General features: G+C 34.2%; 1 protein-coding gene across 1 annotated transcript; it reads right to left on the reverse strand.

Moving 5' to 3' along the window:
• Window positions 1-72: 72 nt before the first annotated feature.
• LOC128202385 (pro-cathepsin H-like) lies at window positions 73-14,394 on the reverse strand. The gene is made up of 5 exons (XM_052902563.1): window positions 14,361-14,394; window positions 2,553-2,676; window positions 1,433-1,608; window positions 842-949; window positions 73-209 (listed from the first exon to the last, which is right to left on the reverse strand). Exons 1-5 carry the CDS (start codon window positions 14,392-14,394, stop codon window positions 73-75), a joined length of 579 nt encoding a protein of 192 aa, XP_052758523.1.
• Window positions 14,395-15,324: the final 930 nt, after the last annotated feature.

Consider the following 15,324-nt stretch of genomic DNA (forward strand, 5'->3'; position numbering starts at 1 on the left):
AATACAAAAAAAAAATATTATGAACAATACAGAAATCTTTTATTGTTCTATGAGAAAAGAATAATAAATAGATCATGCAACATGGGAAATTATTAATTGGTAATTGAGCAGGCCACAAGAGTTGAGTCCCCTCTTGATTTTGATGTAACCACCATTGCCCCAAGTTGATCCCCACGAGTTCTTTATTATCCATATTGGTTCACCGTTCTCTATAATTGTATAAGAAAACAATAAATCGCTTAAACGAATCGCTAATTGCTGAATGTAAAGTGCATTGCTTGCATTAACAATTTTTTATGACTACATGTGAATTACTTTCTTTTTTTATATTAAGAGGTGGCAAACAAGAATACGGCCCACCTGATTGCAAACGGTTACCGTAGCCTATGAGCGCTTGCAATACCAGGGGTATTACGTGCACAAACCAACAAACCCTGAAGAATTTTCTTAACCCTATTTTGAAAAATGCCATGTTGTAATCCCTTGAAAAACCTCAATAGGGAGCCATACCATTAAAATCGCTTATTTGCGAAGCAACATGAATATAAATATAATAATGTTATATCCATGGTACTGCTCATGTCTATAGGCGACGGTTACCACTTTCCATCAGGTGGGCCGTCAGCTTGTTTGCCATTCTAAGTTGTATAAAAAAAAAATTTTTTTTTAGTGCTGGCTCGATACAACGTTTATAAATATTTGAAGCCACTCTTTGTGAAATAATATTTTTGGAATTTAACTCTGTAAATACCTTTGAATTTTTTTCCCTAAAATATATAAAGTAGTTATAATTTATTGTTAAAACATATAATATATAATAATTTATATTAAATCTGCATACCATTTCCATATCCAACTAGAAGAACCGCATGAAGTTTGGGACTACTATATGTTCGACAACTTTGCAGAACACCAGCAGTATAGGTTTGGAAATCAGTTGCGTCGACCGCTGAAAATAATAAAAAAATAAAAAGATTAATTAATATTGTAATTCTTTGTGTCGGCAACTGCATGCCCGCAGCAACAAACAGCGCGCTGGTCGTACAGTGCTGCTCGCAGAACCCCGCTAATGACTAAGTTTACCAAAGGGAGACTTTGTACAAAAGTCGATTGCTTGGGTACCTCTGTCCCATTCGTGTTTCAACCGTGAAGCAGTTGTGTTTGCATGGCTATGTTTCGGTTTGAAGGGTGGGATATGGCGTGAATTTACTGGGTACAGAGGAATAACACCTGAGTCCTCAGGAGTGGCAGGGGTATCATGGGCGAAACAGTATACTCTGTTATGTCCATGGTACTGCTCATGTCTATAGGCGACGGTTACCACTTTACATCAAGTGGGCCGTCAGCTTGTTGTCGATATAAGTCATTCTCTCTGTGTTGCCATATTTATCGAAAAATAAGTGTTAAAATTAAAGAAATATGCTTGACTTACCAACGGAAATTGGGCCTTTTTGCTGCAAATAACTTGCTAATGTATTCTCATCAATGCCCTTTAGTTCTATACAACTAGTGACTCTTACATTAGCTTTACCGGGATCGAACTTACACGACGCCTTAGACGCTGTGTAAGGATAATCACCTTCTGGCTCGACACCATTCATCAAGTACCTGTAATAATTAGAATTCAGAAAAAGATATACAAAAAAGAATAACTAACTTTTATTTCCTAAAATTACATAAAATTTTGGAACTTTAAAATACAGTTTTATAAATACTAAATATATAAAAATTAATGATAAAAGACCGAGGATGAGAAATTGTGATATATTAAAACAAGTATTGAGAATTGATGAGAATAAATGATTAATAAATACGATTTAATTTAAATATATCATAGGGTGACTGCAGAAAAGTCATTTGCTTGGGTATCTTTGTCTCATCCGTGTTTCTGTGTAAAGCAGTTGCGTTTGCGTCGCTCTGTTTCGATTTGAAGGGATATGGCAGTGAATTTACAGAGTACAGAAGCATAACATCTTAGTTCTCAGGAATGACAACGCATGAAGGGTATGAACGACGCAGTATACACCGTTATGTCTATGGCTCTATTCTAGTATTTACTTGACGATTATCACTTTTCATCAGGTGGACTATATACATATATATATATATATATATATATATATATATATATATATATATATATATATTCATGTATAAGGTGTTTCTAATATAAATTTTAATACATTTAAATATGATAATTGACCGTATGGTCCTGGCATAAAATAAGCTACCCCTTCCTTTCCCATGAGTGTGGTAAGAGCCAACTAAGGGAGGGCGAAAGATGGGCAGCAGCGTCCCTCTTAAAACATCTCTAAAGCTTAACTGCGATTGCCAATCCGCCTGCCAAGCGTGGAAACTACTGGCAAAACCCATCAAGGGGTAGGCTTATGTTCAGCAGTGGACAGTTAAAGGCTGATATGATGATGATGATGATGATGATAAAATATAATAATTGCAGAACAAATATTTTGTAAAAAATAAATATGACGCTGCAGTTCAATAAATATTAATAGCTTGCAGTTAATTTCTATGTAGTAACCTTTTCAAAATACATTACTCCAGATGAAATTAATAATCCCCTCTCACAATCCGTATTGCGGACACAGTCAACTAATTGTTGTTCAGAGAGATCCAAAGACTGTCCGTGGACAATAGCGTACTGGGATTCAACATTGCCTGTTCAAAATATAATCATTATTATTTCATCTTAATTATTACAAATATTTACAACAATATATGTAATATAATATAATAGAATATATTAAATTCACACCCACAGACCTCACAAAATTGAAACTACCAACCTGTAGGTCAACACTGCATCAACGAAATTGCTAAGTAGTGACTAATTGAATTAATAATAGAATACCAAAAAAAAAAGAGAATTAATAATAATAATAATAATTTTTATTTGCAAGTTTTGCAAGAATTGCAGTTAAATTATTTTAAATTGAAAATAATTTAACTTCCTTTCCCGTGGATATTGTCGATTACAGGAGAGCGAAAGATGGGCAGCAGTGTCCCTTTTAATACATCTCTAAAGTCTAACTGTGATTGCCAATCCGCTTGCCAAGCATGGCGACTACTGGCAAAACCCTCCAAAGGGGAGGCCTACGTTCAGCAGTGGACAGTAAATGCTGATGTGATGACGATGAATAAGCGTGTTGCAGCCTTTTATTATTAGCATTTCTGTTTTACCTAAGGTTAACTGGGAGAGAATGATACATACGGAGGGAGACTTTGTACAAAAGTCGATTGCTTGGGTACCTCCGTCCCATTCGTGTTTCAACCGTGAAGCAGTTGTGTTTGTATGGCTGTGTTTCGGTTTGTAGGGTGGGATATGACGTGAATTTACAGGGTACAGAGGAATAACACCTGAGTCCTCAGGAATGGCAACGCATGGACGAAACAGTATACTCTATGTCCATCGTACTGCTCATGTCTATAGGCGACGGTTACCACTTTCCATCAGGTGGACCGTCAGCTTGTTTGCCATTTTAAATTGTATAAAAAAAAATTAGCAATATTCAAATTTTCTTTAGAGATTTATCTATTCTATCTTATTTTTCAGTAACAATGCCATATTGTTTATTATAATTTTGAATTAATTTCTCAAAAATGTAAATCTAGTTAACATAATACTTCACGATCACGCGTCGCTCTTCAACAGATTTTGTTTTATATTAAAAAAAAAAAAAAAAAAATATTTGTATGAATTCATTTGTTAATCTATGTAAGTCATAAATGACTTAAAGTGTTTATGTATGTATCTATCTAAATTTGCCATCTATTGGTCCTATTAAAATTTTATATTAAAATTAAATCCAATAAGACTTAATGGAATACATTGCTTTAGACATAAATTAGTGTTTAGACCAGTGTTTCTCAACCTCTTTCTGCCATGCCCCACTTGAACATTTCTAAAATGTTTAGGCCTCCATACATAATTTTTCCCGACAAAGTTTACTTGACGATTCTAATCACCCAGTTAATGTTTTGATAACGTCAAACGAAATTATACCAAATAAATATATACAGCATCTTTTTTTATTTACTTTTTTTGTTAAATTTGGCGCCGATATCTATTCATAGCATTGCATTTAAATGGCATGGAGCAAGAAGGTTAAAATCGCTTCGAGTACATTTTTTATTTGCCCCCCCCCCCCGCCTTAACTATCAAATTGCCCCCCCCCCCACCAATCAAAATATTAGAGTTATAGATGGGTAAAGTCCGATATCGGAGAAAAAGGGATTGTTAGTAATGGAGACTAAAAATCCCATTGCTAGCAATATACCCAACCAGGTAGACCTCCTCGCGGTTCCCCCTGGAAACTATCATGATTAATTCCTGATGGATTCATCATGATGGGCTAACTGGCCTGTTTTCATTCTCATCTATCACCCTTCACTGGTGCTCCGCCAGCGTATCCCGTTAGCGCAGGCGGGGTTACCATACTATTTTCATCCAACAAAAAAAATGTCCGCTATCTATATATTGAGTTCTTCTGGACATTGATGACCAGCCATTGCGATATCTTTTTCTTTTATACAACTTATAATGGTTGAAATGAAAGTTGACGGCTCACCTGATGGAAAGTGGTAACCGTCGCCTATAGACATGAGCAGTACCATGGACAGAGTATACTGTTTCGCCCATGATACCCCCCATGCGTTGCCACTCCTGAGGACTCAGGTGTTATTCCTCTGTACCCTGTAAATTCACGCCATATCCCACCCTTCAAACCGAAACACAGCCATGCAAACACAACTGCTTCACGGTAGAAACACGAATGGGACAGAAGTACCCAAGCAATTGACTTTTGTACAAAGTCTCCCTCTGGTAAATATCGCCCATATCATTAGGATATCTATATTCTTTACATGCGGGTGCTTTTTTTCACTATTATATATTGGCTAACCGATATTTAATATATCTGTTAATAGGTCAATATATGTACATATATTTTAACTCTAATATAAGATATTACTATATATTACCTGCCTTTAATTAGAGTAGCTCTTATTAGGAGGTTTTATGAATTCACATTAGAGTTAGTGTTTTAGTACATATATCTATATAGTACCTATATGATTAAACATTGTATCCTACAAAACAAAATTTGACTTCAATTGTGACATAACTAGTTATTTCAATTTGAAAATTTAACTACTAAACAGATTTTGATAAAATTTCTAAAGGACCAATCTGTAAATTAAGTATATCCTTTCAAATAAAAGAAGAATTTTTCAAATCGGTTTAAAACTGACATAGTAATGACATAAAAACATTAAAAAAATATAACTGAATTGAAAACCTTTTTTTTACACGACTTAGAATGGCAAACGAGCAGTATCATGGACATAACAGAGTATACTGTTTCGCTCATGACACCCCCCCATGCGTTGCCATTCCTGAGGACTCAGATGTTATTCCTCTGTACCCAGTAAATTCACGCCATATCCCACCCTTCAAACCGAAACACAACCATGCAACTGCTTCACGGTTGAAACACGAATGGGACAGAGGTACCTTCTTGGATTATTTTTTTTAAATAGGAGCCAAATGAGCATGCGGCCCACCCGATGGTAAGTGACAGAAAAATCTACATGTTTTGACTGTAATAAAATATTTTTTCAAAAAATCACCTATTTCAATCGTGTTACAAGTTTTCATATAAAGGCCAATAAACTTCACACACGAACAAATTATTTCTATTCATTATACATTAAACAGCTCTACTTTCATCCCGGATCAACCAATATCCCGACAATATGAATGCGAGCAAATAATTGAACGCGGCAAGCACCGGCTAATCCAGGATTCGAACCTGGGACCTCATTGACATCATCTCATGTGTGCAGGCTCCATTGTGGTCGGTTTAATCAATTAATTTTATCGTGCGACTAGTACCTAGGGATGATACGCACGGCTTCATCTAAATACATTGACTGAAGTGGCTCTCATTTGGGATACATCGTGGCCTATTGTTGGATTTTTATTTTGTGTTACTATATCAATTTATGTACATGGCAACGAAACCGAAACTAGGGTAGTACAAACATGAGCTATTATTTCAGGAACTGATATATTTATTTTAAATTTAATTAAATACACCACACATATTTGTCCACAATAATATTATTAAACTATTTTATTAAAATATTTATACATCGTGATACATCGTGGCCTATTGTTGGATTTTTATTTCGTGTTACTATATTAATTTATGTACATGGCAACGAAACCGAAACTAGGGTAGTACAAACATGAGATATTATTTCAAGAGCTGATATCGTCATAGTCGTAGAATACTGACGGACCTGACAAAGATTACATATATAGATCCGTCAGTATTCTACGACTATGACGATATATTTATTTTAAATTGAATTAAATACATCACACATATTTATTCACAATAATTATATTAAATTATTTTACTAGAATAATATAATTAATTACTATTACAATTATATTTATATTATTATTAATAACAATAATCAATTTATTATTAATATTATTTGTTTTTGTTATTTCAAACTTCCATAATTATACAATATTATTATGGCTACTTAGGTATACAATAATAAGTCTGTTACTCTAAGGCTGTCTTGAAAAGATTGCTTTCAGCAGTAAGACCGTATTTTATTGTCTAGCTTATTTCCTATATTGTACAATGCAAATAAAATATACTCATTAATTTTTAAGTAGCCATTAAAATAAATCTAAATCCTAACTTATATCAAATAAAAAATTATTAAAATAAATTAATGAAATAGTTATAAAAACTAACTTAAATTTGAGTACTTAATAACGTATTGTTTTATAATGTAAGTGTTAGTGAATGTTAATGTGAACTAATTTAAAAAAACAATAAAACTAATTAAAATAATTTTTAGAACTTTGTTCATTTATTTTATATTGAATAACAGAACAGTAGAGAACTTTCTTTCTTTTAAATGGGTTGCGCTTAGACTGTTTATTTGATCGAAAATGATGGCAATGTAAAGATACACCATTGCCTTGAAAACACCGAGATCATATATCTACGGGAACAAGGAAGCAAGAAATTCTTAAAGAACTTAAAATATTAATATGTAATTGTACCCATTAAAATAAGAAATTAACTATTCCTTTATTTCCTACTTTAACAGCTATTTGAATGTTATGTAAATACTTGATGTATAAAGCTACCAAGCAACACAAACCAAGTCGGTAACTCAAAGTCCTAACTGTACTAACAGAGATCCAATTCAAACAAACATAATCCGCCTTAAGAAGTTTCAACACAACAATACAAGTTTATACTCGAAAAGATACAATGAAACGTAAAGTAAGTGATGAAGAATGAAGAAAAAATGTGGATGTTAATGAAAAAGTTGTATAACAATAAGATAATCTTGGTGCCTTACTGTCTGGTGAATATTATAATACCGCTTTGTAAGATGTAACGTCGACTACTATCTACGAGTTAATTGTCACAGTTTCCGGTGTAACAGAAATTGTAACAGTAATGCTGGTTATTATAATTGTGATGATGAATTTAATCGTAGGTGGAGAAATGTTTTTTTTTATACAACTTAGAATAGCAAACAAGCTGACGGCCCACCTGATGGAAAGTGGTAACCGTCGCCTATAGACATGAGCAGTACCATGGACATAACAGAGTATACTGTTTCGCCCATGATACCCCCATACGTTGCCATTCCTGAGGACTCAGATGTTATTCTTCTGTACCCAGTAAATTCACGTTATATCCCACCCTTCAAACGGAAACACAGCCATGCAAACACAGCTGCTTCACGATAGAAACACGAATGGGACAGAGATACCCAAGCAATTGACTTTTGTACAAAGTCTCCCTCTGGTACACTTTGGCCACTAATAATATTGTAAGTACTGGCCGGTAACAATCTGTTCTGTTTATTGTTTAAATGAATAAATTAGTGTTTAACCAACTCGCTTGTGTATCACTACAACTATTAACTGTTGCATGAACAAAATTTAATACTTAACACACACTAATTATACATGAAAATATGACAGAGGTAATTAAATGTACAAAGGCGAGCTTAACTCTGATAGAGTTCTCTTCCAGCAACACTCAAAGTTGAAAGGAGCATCAATGTCAGCGGGTCCTGGAAACCATCGTGCTGAGTTCCAGGTGTATTCATCACGATGGGCTGACTGACCTGCCTTTTTCATTCTCAGTAACTTTCAGTATCATCCCTCACTGGTGCTCCGCCAGCGTATACCGTTAGCGCAGGCGGGGTTACCACTCCATTCATCATCCATTAAAAAAAAAAAAGTCAGCGGGTAGTGCGGTGCACAATATTTGTTGTTTATTTATTACTTTGATAGTTCGTATGTTTTTGGAACCTAATTTTGGTACTAATTACTATTCATTATCATACATTGTATATATATATATATATATATATATATATATATATATTAAACACTTTTGTATTTATGAAACCTAACGTACTACCGATATTAGTATATTCTAATTTAATAGATATTACTTCTTTGCTTATTTACATTAAACAATTTATTGACGATTTGAAATCAGTTTTCAAAAACATTATTTTTTAATTTAGTAATATTTTATTTTATAAAATAAGTGCTATATATAAATATAAGAGTTAAAGAGAAATATCTGGCAACCTTAATAAAAGATTCAATTAATAAAGAAAGATATAAAATTCATACGAAGTTTACACGAATCTGTTAAAATTTTTTATAGTATTGGCAACAGATGAAATATTAATAGCATGAAATTTAAGCTATTATGAGCTCTGTCCAATCTTTTCAACATTGTACCTCAAATGTTGAGGAATTAATTTAAATGTACCTCGTTCCTTCAATAGCTTTTGTCAAATTGTTATTGAAGTATCTAAGTCCGTTAGTAGACACCTTTACTTCCACTTCACATCCTATAATTTCAATTGTACAATATCCACGAATTGACCGGATACAAACCTTTTGCTGCAAATGTGAACAAATTAAAAGATTCTCCTTTCAAAATGCAAGAACAGACTTGCTACTCAATACTGCACTAAAAGTTAGTAAACAATCGAATTTGCGGGATAGTGGTGTGATACGGGGATGGGACAAAAAGTCCCATAAAATGGATAAGATTGTGAAGACTGGCCGGATACGACGTGCCGCGCTACAGTTTGCATTTGTTTGTATGAATGCCCGGATAAATTATGAAAGGCATGTGGAGACAGTGTCGAATTGCAATAAATTTTATTTGTAGGTGGAACAGGAAAATATATTGAGTCCCTATTATTAAATTGTTCATTTTAAAAATATCTTTTTTTTTATTATGTTTGTACAAGTTTAAATCATCCCGCTTTTGCCTAGATAATATTAAGTTAGCTGTAATCTGTGACTTTATTTGTTTGGTACATACCTCTGTCTTAACAATTATATAAGAATTAAAGGAACTATTCTATCTTTATAAATCATAAACGTACAGTCATCACCGCAAACTTTCGTATTTATAAAATTTCTAACTTTATTTAGGCACTGTTTACTTACGTAGTCAGACATCTAGGTGCATCCTAGGCATCTGTCTAGTTTAATAATTCATATTAAAATTAAATTCATATTAAAAAATCACCCCTTTATTCGTAAAAACATCAAACGTCTTATAAACCTATTTCAACTAATGAAGTATATTATTTCTTTTTTGCGCCAAATTCTCAATTTGAAAGTCAACGACAAAGTACTTCAATAGCTAGAATAGGTTTGTTTGTTTCTGTTTTTATTAATAAGAGAGTAAATTATAAATTTTATTTATTTAATTCTTTATTGCACCAACACCATAAAAATATACAATGACAATTAGAAAATTCAAGTGAAATACAGTACCATAAAGTACAGATTAAAATATATACATACATTAAGATACAAAAGGTGTTTTTAACGCTAGGGCAATCTCTTACAAACAACCTTTGGTTAATTGAGAATAGATAAAAGTGGGTAGGTAGTGCAAGAGTGAATTAATATTTTTTTGGAACAATATCAAATATATTTTAAACTTTTATTGCAATATTAAATATTCTTCATTGTACTTAAACTTACTGTAATAAAAACAATTGGAAACGATGTGAGCAAAGTCGAACTTATCTATCAAAGAGTCAACACATAGATAACGTATATACAATGGTAAGTGAGTATCTCAATTTGTTTTATGATTATTTCTATCAAAAATAATTTAAGATTAGAAAAAAATAAAAATTGCTGCTACTCTACACAATTTATGTGCAGTTAAGTTGAAAAATACACGAAAAACATTTATAATTTCGTATAATATTAAAATGTTACGCATTGATCCTGTCCAACAATGAACGGGAACAATAACCACAATAGGTATAGGTAACAATGACACTATGCCAAACATACGAGATGCCAATTTTATATTCTGCCAATGCAACGACACAAGTGCACAAATGTAGTTCTTTTATTTTAAATCTTAAAGTATTGACATAAAGTGTAATTTCATTATGTGTTGAGATGGTTTGAAGTCTTACTGGAAATATGGCAACAGTATTGTTGTCTAGCAAAGTAGTATTGTTACAAATAAAAGAGTAGCTAAGGATGGGCGCATTGTTGGCCATTGTGGCGGGTGTGCGTGCACAATGCGCTGATCACGTTTAGAAATTTTTGGACAATTTCTAGCAGTTTTTGCAACGGGTTGCACCTTGAGATGCAGGGTCGTATTTAGGTAATAAGATTATTATTGTGGCCATTTAATAAAACAAAAAATAGCAATTTTTTTTAAGTATAGTATATACCAATGAAAAATATTCAAGGTTTACTCTGTAATAATATGTAGTCCAAATCTATGACCTATTCCGAAAAGAGAATGAGCTATATTTAATGTTTTTAATTGAATCACTTCTTACGACACTCACAGAAAAGGAAGGGGGTGACCCATACTTTGTCGGGAACTCGGCGAACTGTTGCTGTTGTGGTGAACGTAAATCTCGACTATTTGATGTGGTCAAATCCTATTAGAAACCAAAATGGTGAGGTTTAATTGACTATGTGTACTGAGTAACATAAAATAAATTTCGAATACGTCCCTGTCCAAATTAGTACCAGTAACAGGGTGGTATATTTTTCTGAAACTACTTGTCGTGCGACAATGGAGCGATTCGAGCGAAACGCCGCCTCGGCCGCCAACTCAACGGGACGAAATGGGGGCAGACATGCGCAAAATGTGGGCCCGAATGGACATTAGTCGCACAATGGTTGTGACTTTCGCAAAAAACTTCATTTTGTTCAAATTTATTAATGAAATTATCTTCATTAATGTTTCAACTGTTAATTTTCTAATGCTGTACAAACACACTGTTTAATTCAATATATTTTTCCAGGGGTCGGCAACCTGCGGCTCGCAAGCCACATGCGACTCTTTGTATGCGAAGCTCTAGTTCTTTAGTTCCATACGCAATTATTATTTATTTTATAAAAAAATATATATATTTCTGAATCGATTAACATGGATTAGGCATCAAACTTTATTTATGCAAGTTTTTTTTTATACAATTTAGAATGGCAATCAAGCTAACGGCCCACCTGATGGAAGGTAGTAACCGTCGCCTATAAACATGAGCAGTACCATGGACATAACAGGGTATACTGTTTCACCCATGATACCCCCATGCGTTGCCATTCCTGAGGACTCAGGTGTTATTCCTCTGTACCCAGTAAATTCACGCCATATCCCACCCTGTATGCAAGTACTATTTATGGTTGGCAAGAAAAAATATCGTGGCTCGTTACAAATTTTTAAATTTTGAAAATTGTAATTTTTTACTCTTCCGACTCAAAAGGTTGCCGACCCCTGGATTACCCTCATAAGGAATGGTCGTGAGCCACCTGCATCCCGCAACACATGTTGAGGTTGTTTCCAGGGACAACCGCTTGGAGGTCAATCTGCTAGGATATTTGTTAGGTTTGAGGTTGTTACTTCACCTAATATTTTTTTTTATAACACAGGGGGCAAACAAGCATGCAGCTCACCTGATGGTAAGCTGCATGCTTGTTTGCATGGTGCAAGTTTGTTTGCAAGATGGTAACTACCGCCGCCCATGATCACCCATAATACCAATGGCATTGCAGGTGTGCTGCCGGCCTTTCAAAAAGGAATATGCTCTTTTCTTGAAGGTTATGTTGTCGTATCGGTTCAGAAAAACTGCTGCTGGAAGTTGATAATTACACTTTCCATTTCATGTTATATAAAAAAAATTGGAGGCTCTCCCTACGCCGCATTTGTCTATACGTGGTTGCCAGTTGAGAACTTATTTTGTTCAGTCGTCGATTCTCCCAGACATAAAGCCAACTCTTTACCTACGGAGGGAAAGGGATTTTTAAATCCCATTTGCTATTAGATCCCATTCTCTCTCTTCAGTCGTACACTCTTGACAGAGTGGTCGTGGTTTTTATGATGATAGTGGATCGTCGACGAGGCCCTCCTTCGCGATCGAGGTCCTCGTAATGCGTCTCCATCTACTTCTGCTCACAGCCGAACGGGAACATTCCACAATAGACTGCTGTGTGGCCGTTTTGATGAGGTCAGTCCATCGCGTTGGTGATCTACCGCGAGATCCCATGACGTCCACTTAAATAGTACCTTCTCCATCCTATGTATACCAAATTTTGTAACGATTGTTTGAACCATTAAGATCCCAAGGGGAAACAAATGGAGAGAAAGGGATTGTTAGTAATGGGGTCTGACAGCTCCATTATAAGCCGTGCCAGTATGTGTTTTTTACAAAGTTGTACAATATAAGAGAATAAAGACAAAAATTGTTATAAATTATTATTATATCAGTAAAAAATATATAAAATCACTCGCCAATTTATAAATTTAGCCTCATTTTATCTTTAATTACAAAATAATCAACAATAACCACAAGACTCGATTCTAGCGCCACCTAGTATTTCGTGTCCAATTTTGTTCAGTGACCAACCACTTTAATAACTGTAAATTATCATTTAATGGTAATTCTATTTAAAAATTAAATCAATAGCATTACAATAAATAGATTACTATAGTTACAATAATTTCATTATTACAATTATGACAATAAGATGCGTAATTTTTACACATTCCACAATACATTCTCAACTGACTGTCTGTGAAATGAATTGGAAATGGTTGGTCTGAACATGGAGTCATGTGTACGGCTTCAGGGCACGGGGTGGTCCAAGTGATAATATATTTTTTATCATTTTGCATACAGCCATTTTTTTTACATAAATATAAATGGAATTTTGACGCCGCCTGCGCTAGGATAAGGTCATATCAGTTAGAAATATCTTGAAATAATAAATGTACGATGGCGTAATGCGACTATTTATATGGGGCGAAGAAACAGTTCGCTTTTAACTTGTTCCATGTGTTTTACAAAGTATGAGGTAATGTGTAATTTTCACATTTAAAGCACAATAGACCGCTGCTGATAACTGTTCGACCATATGTCTCTTATTGTCTCTGTAATTCCCCCTTCAGGCTACTTCTGTTGGTATATTGTGAATGTTAAGATTGGTAAAGTTTTTTCTCTATAACTACTTTAATTGTATTTAAATATAACAATAGTATAAATATCATTATTATATTTTCTTACTTCTTTTTTGTACATTTTACTGCGACGCTCATGTTGCTTTTTGTGTTTATAAATAACATTTAACGGTTACAGTAATAGAGATGTTGCCTCTATTATTTGCAATATATCTTATCGGGTCGACTTCCACGCATTTCTCTCTGGAAACTATCGTAGTGAATTCTTAATGAAATTGTTACGATGTGACTGAACAGAGGGCCTACCATGAAATAATTTCCGAAATTCCGGGGACGAACGAAACAGAAATTTGATGTTAATATTACATAATACATGCCGTTTAAAATTATTAAATATGTTGACATATTGTTCCTTTGGACTATTAGTATAGGATATATATATATATATATATATATATATATATATATATATATATATATATATATATATATATATATATATATATATATATATATATATATATATATTACAAATTATTTATATAACCATCAATTCTAATCAATAACACATACAATACCAAGGCTTAAGTCATTATATTATTACCACTGTCTGAAACATATATTACTATCATCCGTGAAGCTATAAAAACAAAAATGTGCACCGTTCAAAGGACACTGTCGTAAAAATGATAAAAATTCTTAACAAATCGTCGTTTTTCCATACGGTGTGACCTCGAGCCGGCGTACGGATTTACTTTATAAATAACCCACAAATGAGTATCGTTGGCCTCCGCGGCTAATCCTGATTTACAGAGGTACCTGGGGTGCTGTGCTGTGCTACAGGGATGTCCATATTGTACGTGTTGAACCGATAGATATACACCGACTGTATGGATAACATGCTGTGGTTGTAATTTCAAATTATGCATGCGACTAGGTTTTCTTCTGATTACGTTTACTCAGGTTCTTAATGTTAAAATACTATGTATATATGCTAATTCTTACGATAATTAATAGAGTCATTAAGGTATAAAGATAGTTTCATTCAAGCTCAGTTCCATGTCTAATTTAGTTTTCCCTTAACATAGTGGTGATTTTTTTATATACAATTTAGAATGGCAAACAAGCTGACCCACCTGATAGAAAGTGGTAACCGTCGCCTATAGACATGTGCAATACCATGGACATAACAGAGTATACTGTTTTGCCTAAGATACCCCTCATGCATTGCCATTCCTGAGGACTCAAGTGTTATTCCTCTGTACCCTGTAAATTCACTGCCATATCTCACCTTTCAAACCGAAATATAGCTATGCAAACACAACTACTTCACGGTTGAAACACGAATGACACAGAGGTACGCAAGCAAACGACTTTTGTACAAAGTCTCCCTCTAGTTTAAAGTTTACTGCTGTTTGCAACTTGCTTAACTAGGAAATTTGTTCTACTACTTCATTTTGCCCGTGTGGTTCCGGCAAAGAATAGGCCTTCCTTTCTCGTGGGTGTCGTAAGAGGCGACTAAGGGAGGGCGAGGGATAGGCAGAAGCGTCCCTCTTAAAACATCTCTAAAGGTGCGGTTGGCAATCCACCTGCCAAGCATGGCAACTACTGGTAAAACTCCCTTAAGGAAAGGCTTATGTTCAGCAGTGCACACTTAAAACCTCATATGATGATGATGACCTCATCTTGACTAATTCAGTAATTAATTTAAACTTATCTTCGCTCCCATCCCTGCCTGTACCGACGTCTTCACACGCTCTACGTGCATCACACCGTGTGAGGC

This window comes from Galleria mellonella, unplaced genomic scaffold (genome assembly GCF_026898425.1).
Source record: "Galleria mellonella isolate WM207_F2 unplaced genomic scaffold, CSIRO_AGI_GalMel_v1 utg93, whole genome shotgun sequence".
Classification (NCBI taxonomy): Eukaryota; Metazoa; Arthropoda; class Insecta; order Lepidoptera; family Pyralidae; genus Galleria; species Galleria mellonella.